Source organism: Mustelus asterias, chromosome 3, assembly GCF_964213995.1.
Source record: "Mustelus asterias chromosome 3, sMusAst1.hap1.1, whole genome shotgun sequence".
Taxonomy (NCBI): Eukaryota; Metazoa; Chordata; class Chondrichthyes; order Carcharhiniformes; family Triakidae; genus Mustelus; species Mustelus asterias.
The window spans coordinates 154,536,102-154,561,944 of NC_135803.1; the positions used below are offsets into that span (position 1 = coordinate 154,536,102).

At 48.9% G+C, this 25,843-nt stretch overlaps 1 protein-coding gene across 5 annotated transcripts in view; it reads left to right on the forward strand.

Moving 5' to 3' along the window:
* Positions 1-6,983: 6,983 nt before the first annotated feature.
* abtb1 (ankyrin repeat and BTB (POZ) domain containing 1) overlaps positions 6,984-25,843 on the forward strand; it is a 51,258-nt gene continuing 32,398 nt past the window's right edge. For 2 of the 5 annotated variants that reach the window (XM_078209966.1, XM_078209969.1), the window contains exons 1-4: positions 6,984-7,196; positions 15,266-15,328; positions 20,489-20,587; positions 23,225-23,369. In XM_078209966.1, the coding sequence (XP_078066092.1) occupies positions 20,494-20,587; positions 23,225-23,369 (239 nt within the window). In that variant the 5' untranslated portion in view covers positions 6,984-7,196; positions 15,266-15,328; positions 20,489-20,493. The remainder of the gene's footprint in view (positions 7,197-15,265; positions 15,329-20,488; positions 20,588-23,224; positions 23,370-25,843) is intronic. The other 3 variants (XM_078209965.1, XM_078209967.1, XM_078209968.1) reach the window with 2 other exon arrangements.

Consider the following 25,843-nt stretch of genomic DNA (forward strand, 5'->3'; position numbering starts at 1 on the left):
ATAAAGAACAGTGAAGGAGTTCTTCCTGATATCATTTTTTAAAAATTATTTCATGGGGTGTGGGTGTCCCTGGCAAGGCTGGCATTTGTAGCTGCCCCTAATTTTCCTCCAAAAAGTAGTGGTGAGCCACCTTCATAGAATCCCTACAGTACAGAGGAGGCTATCGAATATCTACCAACTGCAATCCCAGCCAGGCCCTATCCCCGTAACGGCATGCATTTCCCCTAGCTGGTCCCCCTGACACTAAGGGGCAATTTAGCATGGCCTATCCACCTAACCCGCACATCTTTGGACTGTGGGAGGAAATCAGAGGACCCGGAGGAAACCCACATAGACACGGGTGCAAACTCCACACAGACAGTGACCCGAGGCCGGAATCGAACCCGGGTCCCTGGCGCTGTGAGGCAGCGGTGCTAACCACTGTACCACCGTGCGGCCCCTTCTTGGACCATGGCGGTCCATGTGATGAACTATGTGGAGATGGAGCCACAAGTTGTCTTTCAGTCACCATTATTAAAACATATTTGCCGGAATTTTATCGCCTTACCCGCCCCGAGCCTCAGACAGGCAAGGCGGTAAAATTCCGGCAATTAAATGGTCGTTCATCTCAACGCTTTGTTGTGTGAAAATGGGCCGTTGTGCTCTTGATTACAACAATGACTTACAACCACTGGTTATAGAGGTTTGAATGTCAGGGATCAGTGTCCGGGTGGCAGGCTGTTACAGATAGATGGCTTGTTTAATCTGCAGCCTTTGTGCGCTGGGATAAGGGAGTGCCCTGTATTCTGTACCCTGTAAGGATGCAGTCAACAGGCTAATTGCAGCCTGCCACAAGAGGAAGCCAGTTGCCTGATCAGCTCTCTGGCCCTTTATGAGTCAATTGTGCCAATTAAGTCAGCACAACAATACATGAGTGTGCCACTGATTGGATCCTAGTTCTTAACTATGGGCAGCAAGATGGCACAGTGGTTAGCACAATTGCCCCACAGCGCCAGGGACCCGGGTTCGATTCCGGCCTCGGGTTTCCTCCAGGTGCTCTAAAGATGTGCAGGTTAGATTGATTGGCCATGCTAAATTGCCCCTTTTCGGGGTAAATACATGTGGCCAAGGGGATAGGAACTGAATGGGACTGTTGTTGGTGCAGACTCGATGGGCCAAATGCACTGCAGGGATTCTATGATTCCAAAATATTTCCATTAGTTGTAAGGCATGTTGGGTCAGTTTGCCAGGCCAGGCAATATGCAAACACTATTCTTTCATTCACTTAGGCCCCTGTTCTGGATTGCTATTCATGATGTGGAGATGCCGGCGTTGGACTGGGGTAAACACAGTGAGAAGTTTAACAACACCAGGTTAAAGTCCAACAGGTTTATTTGGTAGCAAAAGCCACACAAGCTTTTGGAGCTCCAAGCCCCTTCTTCAGGTGAGTGGGAATTCTGTTCACAAACAGAGCATATAAAGACACAAACTCAATTTACATGAATAATGGTTGGAATGCGAATACTTACAACTAATCAAGTCTTTAAGAAACAAAACAATGTGAGTGGAGAGAGCATCAAGACAGGCTAAAAAGATGTGTATTGTCTCCAGACAAGACAGCCAGTGAAACTCTGCAGGTCTAAGCAACTGTGGGGGTTACAAATAGTGTGACATGAACCCAAGGCTTCAACCGGGATATTGGGTTCATGTCACACTATTTGTAACCCCCACAGTTGCCTAGACCTGCAGAGTTTCACTGGCTGTCTTGTCTGGAGACAATACACATCTTTTTAGCCTGTCTTGATGCTCTCTCCACTCACATTGTTTTGTTTCTTAAAGACTTGATTAGTTGTAAGTATTCGCATTCCAACCATTATTCATGTAAATTGAGTCTGTGTCTTTATAAGCTCTGTTTGTGAACAGAATTCCCACTCACCTGAAGAAGGGGCTTGGAGCTCCGAAAGCTTGTGTGGCTTTTGCTACCAAATAAACCTGTTGGACTTTAACCTGGTGTTGTTAAACTTCTTACTGGATTGCTATTCCCAGACTCCAGCTGGAATGTGCATATTGGGTGAGAATACATTCAGTGGTTTAGCAACAGCCATTGCCTAACCCATGATGAATGGACTCTCGGACAAGATACTGGAAGCACCCAGCACCTGGATAATCATTCACCGCCCTGAGTGAATGCCTCCCACTTTATTGATCTCAAAGCGTTAAGGTGTTACTAACAGATAACACACTGCAACCTCCATGAGAACACAGGGTCTGATAGCCTGTTGTATGATCCTGAGAAATAAATACTGAAATCACACCTTGTTAATATTGTCTCATGTTCAATCTGGTGATTAGATCACAGTAACCCACTCTTCAATTGGCACCTAACATGACACGGGGGGGGGAAGAAAAACTTCCCACAATCTGCACCCTTGATAAAATCAGGTAGAATGCCTTTGGAGTAGTCATCAATCTTTGCAATGTGACGACTTTGATAGACCGATCAAGCTTAGCTCTTGTGGCCTTTATTTATTATACTCATTCAGGACAACACGACTGCCTTGGGAGCCACTCCATCCAATCTATGCACTGCTCAGTGAAAGTTGATGATAATGAATGACAGTCAGTGACTCAATAAGCAGTCAACTGATACTATATCGATCCTAGGGTCTGACAACACACTCAGCAGTCTTACGCTGAGCAGATACAGGGGTTTAACACAAAATTAATCCAAGGACCTCATACTAATTAAATCCAAGGCTTCTACATGATGCAAATGGGGTGGCACAGTCGTTAGCACTGCCGCCTCACAGCGCCAGGGACCCAGGTCCGATTCCCAGCTTGGGTCACTGTCTGTGCAGTTTGCACGTTCTCCCCGTGTCTGCGTGGGTTTCCTCCGGGTGCTCCGGTTTCCTCCCACAGTCTGAAAGACGTGCTGGTTAGGTGCATTGGCCACGCTAAATTCTCCCACAATGTACCCGAACAGGCGCCGGAGTGTGGCGACTCGGGAATTTTCACAGTAACTTCATTGCAGTGTTAATGTAAACCTACTTGTGACACTAATAAATAAACTTTTTTAAAAATTACTTTCGGAGAAACTTCATAGTGAGGTAAATATTCAAAGTTTGCTATGTTGTACCTGTTAATTCTCAGATACTTTTGACCAGTTTGCTTACTCCAAGGTTTTACCCCGGTGCCCTTATTTGCAAGATGGACAAAGGACAAACACAAGTAAAGGTTCAACAAGTTTATTAATAATAACACTATTAACCCTTAAATTACCCACATAAAACAAGAGGATACCCCAGATTCAAGTATACTACCCGCAAAGGTGGCTTGGTTAAACTGCAGGCCCGATTCTCTGAGTCCCTCTGGTCCGTCATCACGAAGGTGAATCTCGATGGCAGCTTCTTCCTTCCTTCCTTATCTGGTCAGTCTTCCGAATGGTCAAGGTCGCCTCCCTCGTCGAGTCTTCGCTGCTGGTGTATCCGAGATATGCACCTTTATCCCCCTGCCTGCTTGCCTTTCCAGAAACTTCTCTGGCTTCCGGCCAATGAGGTCCCAGGAGGGGGTTCCAATACCCAGTGGGTTTCTTGATGTCTGCCTGACAGGACACCAGGGTCCGCCCCCCAGGTGTCCATCTCTATGCTGTTGCTTACGTGTAACCTGTTGTCAGATAAGGTAACTGCAGGAACTCTTGGTGACAGAAAGTCTGGCCCGATCTGGGCTTCTAACAATAGGCCGGTGCATTTCAATGGGGTGCGATGATCTCCTGCTGGGACTTTTGATGGGTGGTTGATGAGTCAGGCCCAGACATGCTTGTGTATTTGTACAATTGGCCTGCCCGAGGTTTGACTGTGTTTGATTTTAATATTCCCAATTCTTTAATTTAAGATATCCAATTTAATCAGCCTTAAAACTAGGCCCTGATTATATTACCACAGCTAACTTTAACACGAATGTGGATTAGCGTATACAGAGAAAATATGCCAAAATGTTCTTTGCACCTTTGCCTTAACCTCCTAAAGCTCCAGCTTTGGAACATTGCTTAAATCTTCAGATTTAAAAATAACTTTTATTCACATTGAAATCTGGAGTTCTTCCGATGTAGAACCCTTGCGTACAAAAGCCTTGGACTGAAATGGTATAAAGCCTTTATTTTTAAAATTTTATTGGCATCACAAGTAGGTTTTATATTAACACTGCAGTGAAGTTACTATGAAAATCCCCTAGTCGCCACACTCCGGCGCCTGTTTGGGTACAATAAGGGAGAATTTAACTCGGCCAATGCACCTAACCAGCACGTCTTTCGGGCTGTGGGGGGAAACCGGAGCACCCGGAGGAAACCCACGCAGACACGGGGAGAATGTGCCGACTCCACACAGTGACCCAAGCCGGGAATCGAACCTGGGTCCCTGGAGCTGTGATGCAGCAGTGCTAACCACTGTGCCTGTAATAAAGGGTTTCCCAGTGTTTAAGTTACGAGGCCTCCTTTGTGGCTCCTCCTGTATCATATTTTGCTAAATACATATATAACAACTGGGGTTCACCCCGTACCGACTTAGGGGTTTGGCGTGAACTGTGGGAGAATTTAGCATGGCCAATGCACCCGGTTCCCTGGAGCTGTGAGGTAGCAGTGCTAACCACTGTGCCACCATGCGCCCCACAGTGTCAGCCATGTCCACAGAGTGAGGCTTGAACCTAACTCAATGGGCAACCCATTGAGGATAGGAGGACATGATCATTGTTGGCCAAGTCAACATGGGGTCAACGCAAAAGCGAAATACCGTGAATACTGGAAGCCTGAAATAAAAACAGAAAAAAAATCTGGAAATACTCAGCTGGTCTGCCAGCATTGATGAAGAAAGAAACAGAGACAACTATTCAGGTTAATGACTTTTTATCATCCAGAGGACCAACCATTGTCAATCAAATAAAAATAATGAGGGGCATAGACAAGGTAGATAGTCAACATCTTTTCCCAAAGGTAGGGGAGTCTAGAATCATAGAAACCCGACAGTGCAGAATGAGGCCATTCGGCCCATCGAGTCTGCACCAACCACAATCCCACCCAGGCCCTACCCCCACATATTTACCCGCTGATCCCACTAACCTACGCATCTCAGGACTCTAAGGGGCAATTTTTAACCTGGCCAATCAACCTAACCCGCACATCTTTGGACTGTGGGAGGAAACCGGAGCACCCGGAGGAAACCCACGCAGACACGAGGAGAATGTGCAAACTCCACACAGACAGTGACCCGAGCCGGGAATCGAACCCGGGACCCTGGAGCTGTGAAGCAGCAGTGCTAACCACTGTGCTACCGTGCCGCCCTAAAACTAGAGGGCATAGGTTTAAGGTGAGAGGGGAGAGATACAAAAGTGCCCAGAGGGGCAATTTTTTCACACAGAGGGTGGTGAGTGTCTGGAACAAGCTGCCAGAGGTAGTAGTAGAGGCGGGTACAATTTTGTCATTTAAAAAGCGTTTAGACAATTACATGGATAAGATGGGTATAGAGGGATATGGGCCAAACGTGGGCAATTGGGGCTAGCTTAGCGGTAAATAAAAGGCCAGCATTGACAAGTTGGGCCGAAGGGTCTGTTTCCATGCTGTAAAGATAAGAAAAAAATAAGAAAAAAACCACTGTCAAAGATCAAGCAATGGTGATCTTGGAATAGCAAGAAGCAAGGATGCAATTCAACCCCTGTGGACAATGAGGGTAAAACAAGGGCAACTGCTACACTCATAGAAGAAACATAGAAACCCTACAGTACAGAAAGAGGCCATTCGACCCATCAAGTCTGCACCGACCACAATCCCACCCAGGCCCTACCCCCATATCCTTACATATTTACCCACTAACCCATGCATTCCAGGACACTAAGGGCAATTTTTAGCACGGCCAATGAACCTAACCCGCACATTTTTGGACTGTGGGAGGAAACCGGAGGAAACCCAAGCAAACATGAGGAGAATGTGCAAACTCCACACAGTGACCCAAGCCAGGAATCGAACCCAGGTCCCTGGAGCTGTGAAGCAGCAGTGCTAACCACTGTGCTATCGTGCCGCCCTCTTCAACTGCCTGCTTTTAAGACCTGGAACATCCAAAATTTCCTCCAGCTCAACTGAAGCCAAATGAAGTGTGAAAGGAGTTGTTGGTGCTCCTCCCTGGCTGCAGGGAGCCTTGTGACCAGCAGGCTGCGCAGTGGTCGGAGGACCTGGTATTCCTCCTGTGGGCGCCTGGTGGCGCTGTGCTGTGCAGGCTGCATATTGGTTGGAGGTGCTCCTCCCGGGCAGCTGGTGGCGCTGCAACGGGCAGGCTGCGCAATGGTTTGCGTTTGGAGGTGTCGGTGCTCCCCCTAGGGCGGTTGGTGGCGCTGTGGCTGCACAGAGGTGAGTGAGGGGTGTCGGTGATCTTCCCGGGCGCCTGGTGGCGCTGTGACGGGCACGCTGCGCAGGGCACGCTGCGCAGTCGTGTGTGGTGTGAGGAGTCGCTACTCCTCCCGGGCGGCAGGGGCGCTGTGACGGGCACGCTGCGCAGTGGTGTGCAGTGTGAGGAGTCGCTACTCCTCCCGGACGCCTGGTGGCGCTGTGACGGGCAGGCTGCACAGTCGTGTCTGGCGTGAGGAGTCGCTACTCCTCCCGGGCGGCGGGGGCGCTGTGCCAGGCAGGCTCGATGTGGAGATGCCGGCATTGGACTGGGGTGGGCACAGTAAGTAATCTCACAACACCAGGTTAAAGTCCAACAGGTTTATTTGGTAGCGCGAGCTTTCGGAGCGCTGCTCGTTCATCAAGTGAGTTAACAGGCAGGCTCCGCAGTGGTGTGTGATGAGGAGTCGCTGCTCCTCCCGGCCGCCTGGTGGCGCTGAGCCGGGCAGGCTCCGCAGTGGTGTGCAGTGTGAGGAGTCTCTGCTCCTCCCAGGCGGTTGGTGGCGCTGTGCCAGGCAGGCTGCGCAATGGTGTGTGCTGAGAGCAGTCGCTGCTCCTCCCGGGCGGCAGGGGCGCTGTGGCGGGCAGGCCGCGCAGGCGCAGTGGTGCTGGCCGGGCTGTGTTTACATTGGGTTGCGGTGCCGCCTCCGGGGGGCCGCTCGCTGCACCGTCAATAATAACAAGCGGGACAGCCGGGCCCATGCTGCCAATCCCAGTCTCAGAGCAGCGCAGAGATGGACACCAGCGAACTGTTCACCAGCTGCAGGAAGGGGGAAGTCTCCAGAGTGCGGTGAGTGAGGCCCAGAGGATAGTGAGGGGGGAGGAGGGGGGGGAGGATAGTGAGGGGGGAGGAGGGGGGGGGAGGATAGTGAGGGGGGAGGAGGGGGGGGGAGGATAGTGAGGGGGGAGGAGGGGGGGGGAGGATAGTGAGGGGGGAGGAGGGGGGGAGGATAGTGAGGGAGGAGGGGGGGAGGATAGTGAGGGAGGAGGAGGGGGGGAGGATAGTGAGGGAGGAGGAGGGGGGGAGGATAGTGAGGGAGGAGGAGGGGGGGAGGATAGTGAGGGAGGAGGGGGGGGAGGATAGTGAGGGAGGAGGGGGGGGAGGATAGTGAGGGAGGAGGGGGGGGAGGATAGTGAGGGAGGAGGGGGGGGAGGATAGTGAGGGAGGAGGGGGGGGAGGATAGTGAGGGAGGAGGGGGGGGAGGATAGTGAGGGAGGAGGGGGGGGAGGATAGTGAGGGAGGAGGGGGGGGAGGATAGTGAGGGAGGGGGGGGAGGATAGTGAGGGAGGGGGGGAGGATAGTGAGGGAGGATAGTGAGAGAGGAGGGGGAGGAGGGGGGGAGGATAGTGAGGGAGGAGGGGGGGAGGATAGTGAGGGAGGAGGGGGGAGGATAGTGAGGGAGGAGGGGGGAGGATAGTGAGGGAGGAGGGGGGAGGATAGTGAGGGAGGAGGGGGGAGGATAGTGAGGGAGGAGGGGGGAGGATAGTGAGGGAGGAGGGGGGGAGGATAGTGAGGGAGGAGGGGGGGAGGATAGTGAGGGAGGGGGGAGGATAGTGAGGGAGGGGGGGAGGATAGTGAGGGAGGAGGGGGGGGAGGATAGTGAGGGAGGAGGGGGGGGAGGATAGTGAGGGAGGAGGGGGGGAGGATAGTGAGGGAGGAGGGGGGGAGGATAGTGAGGGAGGAGGGGGGGAGGATAGTGAGGGAGGAGGGGGGGAGGATAGTGAGGGAGGAGGGGGAGGATAGTGAGGGAGGAGGGGGGGAGGATAGTGAGGGAGGAGGGGGGAGGATAGTGGGGGGGAGGATAGTGAGGGAGGAGGGGGGGAGGATAGTGAGGGAGGAGGGGGGAGGATAGTGAGGGAGGAGGGGGGGAGGATAGTGAGGGAGGAGGGGGGGAGGATAGTGAGGGAGGAGGGGGGGAGGATAGTGAGGGAGGAGGGGGGAGGATAGTGAGGGGGGAGGATAGTGAGGGAGGAGGGGGGGAGGATAGTGAGGGAGGGGGAAAATAGTGAGGGAGGAGGGGGGGGAGGATAGTGAGGGAGGAGGGGGGGGAGGATAGTGAGGGAGGGGGGGGAGGATAGTGAGGGAGGGGGGGAGGATAGTGAGGGAGGATAGTGAGAGAGGAGGGGGAGGAGGGGGGAGGATAGTGAGGGAGGAGGGGGGGAGGATAGTGAGGGAGGAGGGGGGAGGATAGTGAGGGAGGAGGGGGGAGGATAGTGAGGGAGGAGGGGGGAGGATAGTGAGGGAGGAGGGGGGAGGATAGTGAGGGAGGAGGGGGGGAGGATAGTGAGGGAGGAGGGGGGGAGGATAGTGAGGGAGGGGGGAGGATAGTGAGGGAGGGGGGGAGGATAGTGAGGGAGGAGGAGGGGGGGGGAGGATAGTGAGGGGAGGAGGGGGGGGGGGGGGGGAGGATAGTGAGGGAGGAGGGGGGGAGATAGTGAGGGAGGGGGGGAGGATAGTGAGGGAGGAGGGGGGGAGGATAGTGAGGGAGGAGGGGGGGAGGATAGTGAGGGAGGAGGGGGAAGATAGTGAGGGAGGAGGGGGGGAGGATAGTGAGGGAGGAGGGAGGGGAGGATAGTGAGGGAGGAGGGGGGGGAGGATAGTGAGGGAGGAGGGGGGGAGGATAGTGAGGGAGGAGGGGGGGAGGATAGTGAGGGAGGAGGGGGGGAGGATAGTGAGGGAGGAGGGGGGGAGGATAGTGAGGGAGGAGGGGGGAGGATAGTGAGGGAGGGGGAGGATAGTGAGGGAGGAGGGGGGAGGATAGTGAGGGAGGGGGGAAAATAGTGAGGGAGGAGGGGGGAGGATAGTGAGGGAGGAGGGGGGAGGATAGTGAGGGAGGAGGGGGGAGGATAGTGAGGGAGGAGGGGGGAGGATAGTGAGGGAGGAGGGGGGAGGATAGTGAGGGAGGAGGGGGGAGGATAGTGAGGGAGGAGGGGGGAGGATAGTGAGGGAGGAGGGGGGAGGATAGTGAGGGAGGAGGGGGGGACGGATAGTGAGGGAGGAGGGGGGGACGGATAGTGAGGGAGGAGGGGGGACGGATAGTGAGGGAGGAGGGGGGACGGATAGTGAGGGAGGAGGGGGGGACGGTGAGGGAGGAGGGGGGGACGGTGAGGGAGGAGGGGGGGACGGTGAGGGAGGAGGGGGGGACGGTGAGGGAGGAGGGGGGGAACGGTGAGGGAGGAGGGGGGGAACGGTGAGGGAGGAGGGGGGGACGGTGAGGGAGGAGGGGGGGACGGTGAGGGAGGAGGGGGGGGGAGGACGGTGTGGGAGGAGGGGGGGGACGGTGAGGGAGGAGGGGGGGGGACGGTGAGGGAGGAGGGGGGGGGACGGTGAGGGAGGAGGGGGGGGGACGGTGCGGGAGGAGGGGGGACGGTGAGGGAGGAGGGGGGGGACGGTGAGGGAGGAGGGGGGGACGGTGAGGGAGGAGGGGGGGACGGTGAGGGAGGAGGGGGGGACAGTGAGGGAGGAGAGGGGGGACGGTGAGGGAGGATGGGGGGGGGGCGGTGAGGGAGGAGGGTGGGGGACGGTGAGGGAGGAGGGTGGGGGACGGTGACCGGGGGGGGACGGTGAGGGAGGAGGAGGGGGGGGGGGGGACGGTGAGGGGGGACGGGGGGGGGACGGTGAGGGCGGGGGGGGGGGGGACGGTGAGGGGGGAGGGGGGGGACGGTGAGGGGGGAGGGGGGGGACGGTGAGGGGGGAGGGGTTGGACAGTGAGGGGGGAGGGGGGGACGGTGAGGGGGGTGGGGGACGACGACGGTGAGGGGGGAGGGGGACGACGACGGTGAGGGGGGAGGGGGACGACGACGGTGAGGGGTGAGGGGGGGGACGGTGAGGGAGGAGGCGGGGACGGTGAGGGAGGAAGGGGGAGGAAGGATGGGGGAAAGTGAGGGGGAGGAGTGAGGGGGGCTGAGGGTGGTGGGGAAGGGTGAGAGCGTGGGGGAGAGCGGAAGAGTAGGGGGAAAGGATGGGGAGGGTGGGGGGGGGCAGAATGAGGAGAGGGGGCAGGGGGGAGGGTAGAAGGTGAAAGGGGAAACGGTGTGGGTGGAGGGGTGAGGGGGAGAGTTCGAAGGGGGAGACTGGGAGGACAGAATATGAGGGAAGAGGAGGGAGATGAAAGGTAGGGGGTGAGGTGGCACAGTGGTTAGCACTGCTGCCTCACAGCGCCAGGTATCCAGGTTCCATTCCCGGCTTGGGTCACTGTCTGTGTGGAGTCTGCACATTCTCCCCGTGTCTGCGTGGGTTTCCTCCAACAGTCCAAAGATGTGCCGGTTAGGTGGGTTGGCCATGACAAATGCACAGGGTTAGGTGAGTTGTGCCAGATGCTCTTTCCGAGAGTCAGTGCAGGCTTGATGGACCGAATGGCCTCCTTCTGCACTGTCGGATTTCTATGGTCTTCACTGACTGGGCCAGCATTCATTGCCCATCTCTAATTGCCCCTTAGGTTGTGAAAGGCACTACAGAAATGCAAATCTGTATTTTCTTTGCATTTATTTCTTACATTGGGGATTGGATAATGCAATCGCTTTCTTTGATGCTCATCAGTGTCAAATATTAAAATGATTCATGGGGAGGTTAATAGCTCTCTGCGCTTGTCCTGGAACTCATTATTATCCTTTTGATGATTCATCCTTTTTTGAAGGATCTTTTTGTTTTTCATTCCCACTTTTTTCCCAGCCCCTGAGTGCCACTGACTAATGCTGGTCAATAGTTTGCAGCTTCTGACAACCCTCCAGCACCTTGTTTTGTGAGAGTGCCAGCAAACTATCTGTGTTTGGGTGGCATTGCAGCTGCAATTTGATTCCGATGTTGCCTGACAAGTGCACACGATGCTTATTCTGGTATACCGTAGAATGGTACCGGATAGCAGACAGAGCGGCCATTTGGCCCATCATCTCTGTGCCAGCTCTTTGAAAGAGTTATCCAAATCAGCCCCATTCTCCTATTCTTTTCCCCTATTGCCCAATATTTTTTTTCTCCCTTCACTTTGTCACCAATTAGGAGTAGGGAAAGGTAGTTGGCTCTGTCCTTTCCCTGAGATATCCACTCCACCTGACGAAGGAGCAGCGCTCCGAAAGCTAATGGCATTTGCTACCAAATAAACCTGTTGGACTTTAACCTGGTGTTGTTAAAACTCTTACTGTCTTTCCCTGAGGCCCATCACAGAACTTGAATGCTGCTTTTTGTTCCACTTTTTAAAAATTCATTCGTGGGACATGGGCATTGCTGGCTGGGCCAGCATTTATTGCCCATACCTAATTGCCCGAGGGCATTTGAGTGTCAACCACATTGTGGCTCTGGAGTCGCATGTAGCCAGACCGGGTAAGGTTGGCAGATTTCCTTCCCTAAAGGACATTGTTGAACCAGATGGGTTTTTCCGACAATCGTTTCATGGTCGTCAGTAGATTCTTAATTCCAGATATTTTTTATTGAATTCAAATTCTACCATCTGCTGTAGTGGGATTCAAACCCGGGTCCCCAGAACATTAGCTGAGTTTCTGGATTAATAGCTGCGCGATAATACCACTCGGCCATCGCCTCTCCACATGGGTGGTGGTGTGTAACAGTGGTTGCAGTAGCAGCGAAGTACAGTGTTTTATATGTTTGCATTGTTGATGAGAGAGTGCCTGACATTGTGCCCATGTGATTCTTGGATGGGAAACCCTGAAGTCAGGAGTTTAGATCTGAATTTGTCGGATCTAAAACACTCTGTTTCTAAAAATTAAAACTCTTACTGTGTTCACCCCAGTCCAACGCCGGCATCTCCACAGCTAAAAATCCTTGTCAATGTCAGTGTTTTGAGTCGATCCCTGTTCAAGAAGAGTAGCTATCGCCTCTACTGTTGGTGTCCCATGGAATGCTACAATTTTCTCATTGTATGGTCCAAAATGATTTTGATTTGATTTATTATTGTCACATGTATTAGTATACAGTGAAAAGTGTTGTTTCTTGCGCGCTATACAGACAAAGCATACCGTTCATAGAGAAGGAAAGGAGAGAGTGCAGAATGTAGTGTTACAGTTTGTAGAGAAAGATCAACTTAATGCGAGGTAGGTCCATTCAAAAGTCTGATGGCAGCAGGGACGAAGCTGTTCTTGAGTCGGTTGGTGCGTGACCTCAGACTTTTGTATCTTTTTCCCGATGGAAGAAGGTGGAAGAGAGAATGTCCGGGGTGCGAGGGATCCTTGATTATGCTGGCTGCTTTTCCAAGGCAATGGAAATTGTAGACAGAGTCAATGCATGGGAGGCTGGTTTGCGTGATGGACTGGGCTTCATTCACAACCTTTGAAATGTGGAATTGTCATTTTCTCCTTGAGTGCCTGAAAGCAAATTGAGGATCCGTGCTCCTGCCCAACAGTCTTGTTATGATGACTCTGGCGTTTTACTTGCTGGGAGACCTTGTAGCTGTCAGTTTAAGGGAAGGCATTCTGACTGGAAAAAGGTGCGCGTTCCTGTGACCCTAAGCAAAGTGTTCGTGGGAGCATCAGTCTTGGTGGGGCCTTCCAAAGCTAAACAGGTGCAAGGCCAGTCCAGGGGCCCTTTTGCATAGGACCTACCTGTGTGTAGGGGGGCGGGGGGGGGGGAGAGTATTGGCCTTTATCTGACATGTTTCCAGTTTGATTTGGTTGGGAGCATTGCCCTCTGACACAGAATATTTTAGGCTTTTGTACCCATTAGTACTTGAGCAGATGATCCGATGACATTCTAGTACAGCACTGAAGGATACTGCATCGGAGGAGGTGTTAGATATTAAACAAAGCATGAAACAGTTGGTTCCAAGGGTTTAGATGTAGGTTAAAAGTGCCATGACACAATTCAATAACGAATAGGGAGTTTTTCTAGTATTCTGGCTGGTGGAAACCATCCCAATGGTGGGAGAATCAAGAACTAGGGGTCATAGTTTAAGGATAAGGGGTAAACCTTTTAGAACTGAGGTGAGGAGAAATTTCTTCACCCAGAGGGTGGTGAGTGAGTGGAATTCACTACCACAGAAGGTAGCTGCGGTTAAAACATTGTGATTTCAAGAATAAATTAGATATAGCTCTTGGGGCTAAAGGGATCAAGTGATATGTGAGTAAGGGGGAGGGTGGGGGGGCGGGGAAGAGTCATGATATTGAATTCGATGATCAGAATGAGTCATAGAGTCATAGGGGTTTACAGCATGGAAACAGGCCCCTCGGCCCAACTTGTCCATGCCGCCCTTTTTAAAAAAAACTCCTAAGCTAATCCCAATTGCCCGCATTTGGCCCATATCCCTCTATACCCATCGTACCCATGTAACTATCTAAATGTTTTTAAAAGATAAAATTGTACCCGCCTCTACTACTACCTCTGGCAGCTTGTTCCAGACACTCACCACCCTCTGTGTGAAAAAATTGCCCCTCTGAACACTTTTCTATCTCTCCCCTCTCACCTTAAACCTATGCCCTCTAGTTTTAGACTCCCCTACCTTTGATGAATGAACTCTTAGGGGAATGAATGGTGGAGCAGGCTCGAATGGCCGAACTTTTGCATTTCAACATGCTGGTAGTCCAAACTTACTTCTATCAGTATTCTCTTCTTGTTGCAAACTTTGCAAGGCTTTTATAACCTTGACTTTATTGGAAAGAAAGAATTTGCATTTCGCGCCTTGCGTGGCCTCGGGGTGCGAGAGCTGCTCTCTGCAGCTGACAGTGTGGCTTCTCAGCTGGGAAGTGTTGTACTGTCGTAAGCATTAGCTCAATTGTATCCCAACCCTGCTTTCTGTAATCATGTTTTACTGTAAGCTAAAAGGTAACAACATATTGTGGACCTGACGTGACATTTCCGATTACAAGTGCTGAGGAAATTGCAGCAATACATTATATGCTTATGACAAAACATCAATTATATTTTTGAAGACTACCAACTGGTTTTATGCAAAAACTATGACCTGGGATTACAGTTGGTGATGTTCCAAGGAACACACTTAATATGTTCATATCACATTCCCAAAGTGTTTCACAGGAGATTTTCACAGTAACTTCATTGTAGTGTTAATGTAAGCCTACCTGTGACTAATGAATAAACAATAAAAACAACAACAATTCATGGAATACCTATTAGACTGTAGTTATTATTGCAATATAGTCTATGTGCAAGCAAGCTCCCACAATCAACGAAGAAATAAATAACCAGATACGCTGTTCACATTGAGGGTTAAATACTGGCCAAGATACTACAGACAGCTCCCCTGCTCACCTTAGAAATAGTGTCATTGGATCCTTTGCATCAGCCTGAGAGGGCAGACGGGGCCATGATTTAACATCTCATCTTGAAAGGCCGCACTCCAGACAATGTAACACACTCATGGTGCTGTGCTGGAGTGTCAGCTGGATTAGGTGCATTAGTCTCTGAAGTGGGACTTGAATCCACAGGCATCTGGACTTGGAGGTAAGAGTACTATCTACTGAACCATGGTTGACACAAATAACTGCTCGCACTTGTTTCTGAGGCTTCATTTAAAAACTTTGCAAATGTTGCAGTTGGAGGTTGATCTGTTCAGGACATTCTGTCTCGAATACCATTACTTTTGATGTAGATTTCTCCATTCATTTGAGGAGGGGAGGATGGAGAGAGCTGGAGCTTCCTTGCTTTTTTTGTTGCCATAACATGTGCATAATAAAAACAGAAAATTGGTAGAATCTTAGCTCTGATAGCAAAGTGCAATCAAAGTGTAGTTTTCTTTTTAGGTTTCGGATCAACTGGCTAAGTTTTCTGCTTTTATTTCAGATGCCCAGTACCCAGGAAATTCATACTTTCTGCAGGACACTGAGCTTGTGATGTAAAAATAACTAATGCAATTTTAGATAAGATTTTAATTGAGCTGCATTTTATTTTTTCAGCTATCTGGTTGAACAGAGGGATGTGGAATTAAATGTAAAAGATAAATGGGACAGTACCCCATTGTAAGTACAGTTTATCTATAATGTATTACAAATCTTTTATGTGTGCATGCTTCCCAACAACAAAAGCTTGCAGCTCTAATTATGTCATGCTTTTGCCAACTTTTCCATTATGAATACATACATAGGAATTTATAATGGAATATGTCTGCGTAAACTTATCCTGATAAGTAATTACATCTTCCCAGCATTGGAGTCACGGTACTATCTATTCATAAAATCATAGAATCCCTACAGTCCCATTCGGCCCATCGAGTCTGTACCGACCACAATCCCACCCAGGCCCTACTCCCGTTATCCCACACATTTACCCTGCTAATCCTCCTGACACTGGGGTCAATTCAGCATGGCAAATCAGCCTAACCCGCACATCTTTAGACTGTGGGAGGAAACCGGAGCACCCGGAGGAAACCCACGCAGACACGGGGAGAACATGCAAACTCCAAACAGATATAACCCGAGGCCGGAATTGAATCCGTTTCCCTGGCGCTGAGACACAGCAGTACCTGTCCCAAATTGCTCTACTTTGTTCAGCCTAGCTATGAATTTGAATAATATTTTATATCAATGGGAAGAATGGGTTATTTCAAAATGAGTATTCAGGATTGTATCTGATTTAATTAAATCACTCACTCACTCACATAGAGAAATCTATCACCTCCCTCTCTTTTAAGACACTCCTTCAAATACCATCTCTTTGATCAAGCTTTTGGTCAACTCTCCTAAACATTCCACTGACTTGTCGCCCCTTATTTCTGATTATGTCTCTTTAGCTGCCTCCGAATGCTTTTCTATCTAATGGTATTTGCTACCAAATAAACCTGTTGGACTTTAACCTAGTGTTGTGAGACTTCTTACTGTTTCTATCTAAAGACATTGCATAAATGCTAGTTCTTGCTGTAGAAGATTATGCTTGATCTTGATTTCCCATATCGATGGCCTAGCGGTATTATCGCTAGAATATTAATCCAGAAGCTCAGCAAATGTTCTGGGGACCCAGGTTCAAATCCTGCCATGGCAGCTGGTGGAATTTGAATTCGATAACAAATATCTGGAATTAAGAATCTACTGATGACCATGAAACCATCGTCGATTGTCAGAAAAACCCATCTGGTTCACTCGTGTCCTTTAGGGAAGGAAATCTGCCAGCCTTACCCGGTCTGGCCTACATGTGACTCCAGAACCACAGCAATGTGGCTGACTCTCAACTGCCCTTGGGCAACTAGGGATGGGGCAATAAATGCTGGCCAGCCAGCGACGCCCATGTCTCATGAATGAATAAAAAAAGAATATATCGCCACTGCAGATTGAATTGTGCAAGTATTTATGTAAAAATCCAGGTGTGTTTTCTCCAGTGCTCTTGAACCCTCTAGAGTCATAGAGGTTTACAGCATGGAAACAGGCCCTTCGGCCCAACTTGCCCATGCTGTCTTTTTTTAAAACGACTAAGCCAGTCCCAATTTCCCACACTTGGCCCATATCCCTTGATAGCCATCTTGCTCATAACTGTCTAAATGCTTTTTAAAAGACAAAATTGTACCCGTCTCCTCTTCTGCCTCTGGCAGCTTGTTCCAGACACTCACCGCCCTCTGTGTGAAAAAAATGCCCCTCTGGACCCTTTTGTATCTCTCCCCTCTCACCTTAAACCTATGCCCTCTAGTTTTAGACTCCCCTCCCTTTGGGAAAAGATCTTGAATAGAGTAATGTATACTTTCTGTGCCAAGTCTTGTAAGAGAATTTCCCTGCTGTTGTGTTGCTGAAATATCCAAGCAGTGATGAGGGAGGATACTAAAGCTCTTGTCACTCTGCTGTGATTTCACGCAGTGCAGTGTGCAACTAGTCAGCAGGTGTTTTAATGTTAATATGAAACTGCGTGCTGTAATAATTTTTCCAGACTTACGCTTGCGGTACGGTTCCATGGATGTTCAGTATCACAACAATGTGAGAGCTCAGCTGTGGTTGGCTCTGAAATGCAGTCAACAACATTAAGCCATGGGAGGAGTTCATTGTCCCTGTACCTGCCCCACCCAACCTTGCCAATGTTTTGTCCTGATCTTTTACCATCTGTTACCAGGCAGGGACAGTGTGTCTCAATTGCAAGGTCATGCCAGAATGTATTTAGTATCAGGCCACGGTGTCAGATTTTAAATTTTAATGTTTATTTCTTTTCAAGTTTTATAAAATAGCTAGCTTAATTAGAATGCTGAGGAATCAATCAAGTTCATAAAATCCACAGAATCATCGAATCCCTACAGCGCAGAAGAAGGCCATTCGGTCCTTCAAGTCTACATCGACCACAATCCCACCTAAGCCCTATTCCCATAACCCCACATATTTACTCAGCTAATCCCCCCTGACACTAGGGTCAATTTAGCATGGCCAATCAACCTAACTCGCACATCTTTGAACTATGGGAGGAAACCCATGCAGACATGGGGAGAAGGTGCAAACTCCACACAGACAATGATCCAAGTCGGGAATCGAACCTGGGTACCAGGTCAGCAGTGCTAACCACTGTCACCGTGCTGCCCCAATTTGTTAGGGAGATCCTTAAACTGAAACATCCAACTCCTCTTTTTAAATATATTTGATTCCACAACTGTCAGACTATTGAAATCCAAGCTCAGAAACGTGGAACACACAGAAAATTTAAGGAGGCCTTTTGGCCCATCCTGCATGTGCTATCCAGCCCAATCCCACTTTCTTGTTCTTCTGCATCCCTCAGATACAGCATGAGTGCATAGCCAATTTAAAAAAAAATGCAGTGAGTGTTTCTGCCCTTTTCATCCTGTGAATTTCAGGCTCCAATTTATCCTCTGGATGCCAAGCCCCAACTTTTCTCTCGTACTTCTGCCAATTACTTTAATTCTGGAAAGCACTAGGATCAGTGTGAATATGGGATCCAGGTCCTTAATATGCTACTCAATTATTTGTTATTCTTTGATATGAGATCACTTGCAAGGCCTGCATTTGTAGCCCATCCCTTCCCTAATTGCCCTTGAAATGGGTGGGTTGCTAGGCCATTTCAACGGGCAGTTAAGAGTCAACCACATTGTTGTGGGATCTGGAGTCATATGTTGGCCAGACCAGGTAAGGGTGGCTGATTTCCTTCACTAAAGGACATTAGTGAACCAGATGTGCCTTTACAACAATCAATGATAGTTGTCGTGGTCACCATGACTGAAACTGGCTGAGGTCTGGAGTGAAGGTAAAAAGATCATTGAAGACTTGGGGAAAGTGAGTAGCTTCAAGTGACTGGGCTAGTGGTGACAGAATATGGAAGTATGGAATGGAAATTGAACAATGGATTTGCTCTCGTTGGAGTAATTGGAAGAAGTGCAATGGAAACATGTCAGTGAAGGGAAGACACTGCAAGACCAGCCTAGTTTATAGTGCAAAAACCTAGGTAGCGTGAAGAGGATGAATGACTGGATGTTAATGAGATACAGATGCTGAGGTGGATGTGTGAAGTAACGAGAACAGACAGGACCAACACATCAGGGACTTAGTGAAGATTGTGGGAGTATCGAAGAAAGTAGGTGAGAAGAGATTGAAATGGTATGGTGAGGGAGAAGGAACACGTGAAGTGAGTGATGTAGTGCCAGCCAGAAGAGAAAAGGAAGGCCTAAAGTCAGATGGAAGGATGCGGTGAAGAAGAATGGGTGATTTATAGGAATGATCAACCAAACCAGCAATGTGGAGATCCTAAGTTAAATGGGAGAACTGAAAGAAGAAATCATAGAATCCTACAGTGCAGAAGGAGGCCATTCAGCCCATCGAGTCTGCACCGACCACAATCCCACCCAGGCCCTATCCCCATAACCCCATGCATTTACCCTAGCAAGTTCCCCCTTGACATTAAGGGGCAATTTAGTATGCCAATCCACCTAATCCGTGCATCTTTGGACTGTGGGAGGAAACCGGAGCACTCGGAGGAAACCTACACAGACACGGGGAGAACATGCAGACTCCACACAGACAGTAACCCAAACTGGGAATCAAACACGGGTCCCTGGCACTGAGGCAGCAGTGCCTAACCACTGTGCCGTGGCAGTCTATGTCAAATGCTACACGGATTCATTATTTCATTAGTGCTAGGTGGAGGTGTATTGCAAAGTACATGATGGGACAATATGTTAAAACATGTTATAATGAAAAGATTATGTGGAGATGCTGGCGTTGGACTGGGGTAAACACAGTAAGAAGTTTAACAACACCAGGTTAAAGTCCAACAGGTTTATTTGGTAGCAAACGCCACAAGCTTTCGGAGCCTTAAACTCCTTCTTCAGGTGAGTGGGAATTCTCAGAATTCTCCTTCAGGTGAGTGGGAATTCTCAGAATTCCCACTCACCTGAAGAAGGAGCTTAAGGCTCCGAAAGCTTGTAGCTTTTGCTACCAAATAAACCTGTTGGACTTTAACCTGGTGTTGTTAAACTTCTTACTTATAATGAAAAAAAGCAGGAAAGATTTAAACTGTTAAGATTAACCAGCCTGCCTCAAGCTGCTTGTATTGTTGGAGGGTTAAAGATTTCAGGAATGAAGCTGTTACGCAGTAAGTGGATGAGTTTGCTTTTGTGTTGGTGCAAGAGTTTATAAGATGCATTTGCACTGCAATTGTGCAATCAACAGGCAGTTGTTTTGAATTCTCACCAGCAGTTAAAATTGGAGTGCAGGTTTGAAGTCGAGGGTTCAGACTGACTCCGGAGAGAAGCTGAGTGAGAGTCCCTGGAGCAATTTGCCATGCACCATTTCAGTTTGACACCCACTCGAAGCATATCAGCAGTGTGCCATCAAAACCATGTATGGAAAGGGGGATGAATATAAACATGATGCTGAGTAACTGAAAACCGGCCTGCAGCAGCAACAGTTAGTTATAATCTTAAGCACCCGTTTGATGAAGGCAGGCCCTTTTCAGCAGCTTTTGCGAATGGAACCGCACTGCCTTTTGTGCAGGATTGCAAGAAGGTTAAAGTGACAAATAGATTGAGTCTCCACAAAAACATTTTACTCAACTGTTCAGCGAATCTAATCGCTTCACTCCAGTCCAGTAAAAATGTTGTATTTACTTAGCAAAACCTTTTGAATGACCATGTTATTGCACTGGAAGAATGTGTTCAATCTGAATATTTAAAGCCTATCGCTAACTTCTCACTTTGTTGACAGGTATTATGCGTGTCTATGTGGGCATGAGGAGCTTGTTCAATATCTACTTGCCAACGGTACGGATGCATCTAAAGCCCATTCAGTTTGATTTTAATAAAGGTTTGGCAGTATTCTGTCCCTTTCTATTGCATTCCCCCCCCTTTAAAGTCGAGCCACTAATTTAATGTAAGCAAAGGTTTTTAAATCTGAACATTTGAGAAGGCTCTTTAACTGCTTCTGGTTAGAAGGTATAATTAACTTTACAGGAGGTTTAGGAAATGCAGTGGGTTTAGATATGGGCATTTTCCTGGCCTGTTGGACCATGGTTCAGACCCAGTTGACCTATTGGGATGCAAGTCTTTATCTGCTGGCTGTGAAAGTCCTCTGCTAAGTCATAGAATCATAGAATTCCTGTAGTGCAGAAGGAGGCCATTTGGCCCATCGAGTCTGCACCGACAAAATCCCACCCAGGCTCTACTCCTGTAACACCACATATTTACCCTATTAATCCCCCTGACACCAAGGGGCAATTTAGCATGGCCAGTCAACCTAAACTGCACATCTTTGGAAACTGGGGCACCCAGAGGAAACCCCACACAGGCACCAGGTGAATGTGCAAACTCCACGCAGGCAGTGACCCAAGGCTGGAATTGGACTCGGGTCCCTGGAGCTGTGAGGCAGCAGTGCTGACCACTGTGCCACAGGGATGTCCTTGAGTGTCTACTTTCTGTATGTCTGTCTGACCCACAGTGTAGAACTGCTGCTAATTATGGTGCTAAACTAGCAATCCTGTTGAAAGGGACCAGCAGATGGCTGGTGTGGCATGTGTTAGCATTTCACACTGATGCAGGAGGGTTGTTTTGCTATCCTGAAGCTGGGACTGATGGACAGTTGTCAGTGGGGAGTAGGATGAGCTTTTAGTCTGCGTGGAATCCGACTCTACCTTAATTCCCCCTTCTGCTGGAGATGATCCTTTTTCTCTTTATACAAATACTTTGTATTTTGTTTTAGCATCCTGCATTTGACCTCAAAGTGCTTGCCAATGATACTGGATACCAGAAATAGAACATTTTCCATTCCCCAACACTAATCACCTGCCACCTGTCAATTACAAAATTCACACAAAATTGTACTTTAATATTTATTTGTAACATTAACTAGTTCCGCACAGTCACCCAAGGCTGGAATTGAACTCGGGGCCCCTGGAGCTGTGAGGCAGCAGTGCTGACCACTGTGCCACCATGCCGTCCTTGGGTGATTCTGTATGTCTGTCTGGCTGCAGTGCAGAACTGTTCCTTATTATACTGTTAAATTGACAATCCTGGCAACAGTGGCACAGTGGTTAGCACTGCTGCCTCACAGCGCCAGGGACCTGGGTTCGATTCCCGGCTCGGGTCACTCTGCATGTTCTCCCTGTGTCTGCGTGAGTTTCCTCCGGGTGCTCCGGTTTCCTCCCACAGTCGGAAAGATGTGCTGGTTAGGGTGCATTGGCCATGCTAAATTCTCCCTCTGTGTATCCGAACAGGCGCCGGAGTGTGGCGACTAGGGGAATTTCACAATAACTTCACTGCAGTATTAATGTAAACCTACTTGTGACACTAATAAATAAACTTTAAACTTTAGCTTGTAATTTAGTGTGTAACAGAATCTGCAATCATTTTACCTTGACATCTTTCACAAACTTAGTGCTTTACAGCCAATGAAGTATTTGTTATTGCTGGAAAGTAGAAAAAGCAGCATCTAATTTAAACACAGCAAAATCTCATGAACAAATCTGATAAAGACCAAGAGATTTTTTTTTGGGTGGTGTTGGTTGAGGTATTAATATTGACCAGGACACCAGTGAGAACTCCCTGGCTCTTAAAAGCTATGCTGTGGGACCTTTTACATCTACCTGCTGCCCCACTGTACCGGAGAACAAATATTGAAATGTCTGTGTAAGCATCGAGTTTGAACCAGGTGGTGTTCCTTTGTATAAGGAAAGCCGTGCTTCGTGTAAGATGCGGTCGGTGCTCAAGTTGTGGAAAAGGGATTTGCCTGCACTGTACAGCAACTGTGCAAAGGCTGAGCTTAAGCTTTCATTTATGTTGTTGGGGTGGGATTTGAGTAATCACTCAGATTATGCACCTGGCAAAGAGTCGTGAGCCTCAAGGAAAGGGAGAAAATAAACTAAATCTTAAGAAAACAAAAGTTAAACTGTGAATCTTTTTATGATGACACACTTCAATAAAGTTCTGCAGTGGTGAAGTTGTATTGCAAATCAATATTCAGCATACAACATTTAACATAAAGGCAATTACTTTCACACTGGGATATTGAATCATAGGGCCCCTACAGTGGAGAAGGAGGCAATCTGCACCGACCCTCTGAAAGAGCAGTCTACCCAAGCCCCCCCCACCCGGAAACCCACACACTGATCATGGCTAAACTGCACATCCATGGACACTAAGGGACAATTTAGCTTAGCCAATCCACCTAACCTGTACATCTTTGGAGTGTGTGAGGACACCAGAGCACCCGGAGGAAACCCACGCAGACGTGGGGTGAACATGCAAACTCCACACAGGCAGGGACCCAAGGTTGGAATTGAACTGGCGCTGTGAGGCAGCAGTGCTAACCCCTGTGCCACCATGCCACAGATTAATTGTCACTGATGCTAGGGGTTTGAATTGTTCGTTTTTACCCCAGTGAGCAATGATGCGGAGCCAGTTGTTCCTGAGGCTTGGTCTTCTCAAACTGAAACGCGTTGTGTTACAGGAGCAAAATGTGAAGCCAACACATTTGATGGGGAGCGGTGCTTATACGGTGCTCTAAATGATTCCATTCGGAGGCTGCTGAAGGACTACAAGCAGATCACTGCCAAGTCTATGCAGAGAGATTATTATGATGACTTTCTGCAAAGGTAGGAAATCAGCAAGAACTTGTGTTTCTGTTGCACTTGTTTGGTCTAAACTCAGCTGCTACTCAGGATGGCCTAGAGGGAAAGGTAAAACCTGCTTGAAGAGGAAGCACCGGAAGGGTTTTATTCATCATAATATTCGAACGTACGAGCAAGAGCAGGAGTAGGCAAACCAGCTCTTGAACCTGCCCAACCATTCAATAATATGGCTGATCTGATAGTAACCTCAAACCTGCATCCCATATACCCCTGATAACCTATCATCCACTTGCTTACCAGGAATCTATCCGCCTCTCCCTTAAAAATATTCAAAGACTCTGCTTCCACTGCCCTTTCGGGAAGAGAGTTCCAGCCTGAGTGAGAAATTCTGCCTCACCTCCGTTTTAAATGGGTGACCCACAAGGGGAAACATTCACTCCACATCCACCTGTCAAGACTCCTCAACGCAAACTGGAGGAACAACATCTCATCTTCTGGTTCGGCACTTTACAACCTTTCGGTCCCAACATCGAATTCAACAACTTCAGATGATTTGCTCTACCCCACCTCGGCCCCCTTTGTTTTCATTCTGTCCCAACATCTTCATTTTAGCTTCTCTGCTGTTTGGCCAGTAATGCCCTTTATTCTCTCTGTGTACAACCTTTTTTCCTGGTTTCTGTAGGACTCATCTTTCATTCCCTCACCCTGCAGTATAAATATCTCCCACTTTCTATGCCTTTTAGCTTTGCCAAGGGTCATCTGGACTCGAAACGTCAGCTCTTTCCTCTCCTTACAGATGCTGCCAGACCTGCTGAGATTTTCCAGCATTTTCTCTTTTGCCCTCAGGATGTTCTATGTTTCAATCCAGTCACCAGTCCAAACTTCAAATAAGGTGACCAATACTATACGCTATACTCCAAACGTGGTCTTACTTGTGCCCTGTACAACTGAAGCATAACCTCCCTACTTTGTATTCAAATCCCCTTGCAATGAATGATAACATTCTATTAGCTTTCCTAATTACTTGCTGTTTCTGCTTACCACCGCTATTAAAAACCACTTCTTCATCACAGATCATCACAGCCCGCCCTCCCGGCATCAACCAGCCACACCACTCCTCAACTGGGCACTCCTCAACTGTTTCCGCACTGGCCAAGGCCTTTGTGCAGCAAATTGGCACAAATGGGTCCTTGCCGGGAACCCGGACTACAGCTGTGGTGTCCTGGGATGTTGGGTGTCCTGTGGTGTCATGGGATGTTGGCCTATATCGCAAGGGGGATAGAATACAAAAGCAGAGATGTCTTGCTGCATCTGTACAGGGCATTGGTGAGGCCGCAGCTGGAATACTGTGTGCAGTATTGGTCCCCTTATTTGTGGAAGGATATATTGGCCTTGGAGGGAGTGCAGAGAAGGTTCACCAGGTTGATACCAGAGATGAGGGGTGTTGATTATGAGGAGAGACTGAGCAGATTGGGTTTGTATTCGTTGGAATTTAGAAGGCTGAGGGGGGATCTTATAGAGACCTATAGGATAATGAAGGGACTGGATAGGGTAGAGATGGAGAGATTCTTTCCACTTAGAAAGGAAACTAGAAGTAGAGGGCACAGCCTCAAAATAAAGGGGGGTCAGTTTAGGACAGAGTTGAGGAGGAACTTCTTCTCTCAGAGGGTGGTGAATCTCTGGAATTCTCTGCCCACTGAAGTGGTGGAGGCTACCTCGTTGAATATGTTTAAATCACGGATAGATGGATTCCTGATCGGTAAGGGAATTAGGGGTTATAGGGATCAGGCGGGTAAGTGGAACTGATCCACTTCAGATCAGCCATGATCTTATTGAATAGCGGGGCAGGCTCGAGGGGCTAGATGGCCTACTCCTGCTCCTATTTCTTATGTTCTTATGTCCTCTCCACAATCAGTGACTCATGTCACGAATTCAGCGGAGATTTCAGAGCTCCATTTAGTCACTGTGGAAACTGTTGCCTGGCTTGGTAATTATTGCATACGCGAAAATAAATCTCTACACAATGGGTTGGTGTCAGGTGTAATTGACACTCAATGAGAATGAAAGAAATCTCGTCAACAGATGATCAGAACATTGAATACAAGAGTTGGGACGTCTTGTTGAAGTTGTACAAGACATTGGTAAGGCCACACTTGGAATACTGTGTGCAGTCCTGGTCACCCTATTATAGAAAGAATATTATTAAACTAGAAAGAGTGCAGAAAAGATTTACTGGGATGCTGCCGAGATTGATGGTTTGAATTAGGAGAGGCTGGATAGACTGGGACTTTTTTCTCTGGAGCGTAGGAGGCTGAGGTGTGATCTTATAGAGGTCTATAAAATAATGAGGGGCACAGGTCAGCTAGATAGTCAATACCATTTCCCAAACGTAGGGGAGTCTAAAACTAGAGGGCATAGGTTTAAGGTGAGAGGGGAGAGATACAAAAGTGTCCAGAGGGGCAATTTTTTCACACAGAGGGTGGTGAGTGTCTGGAACA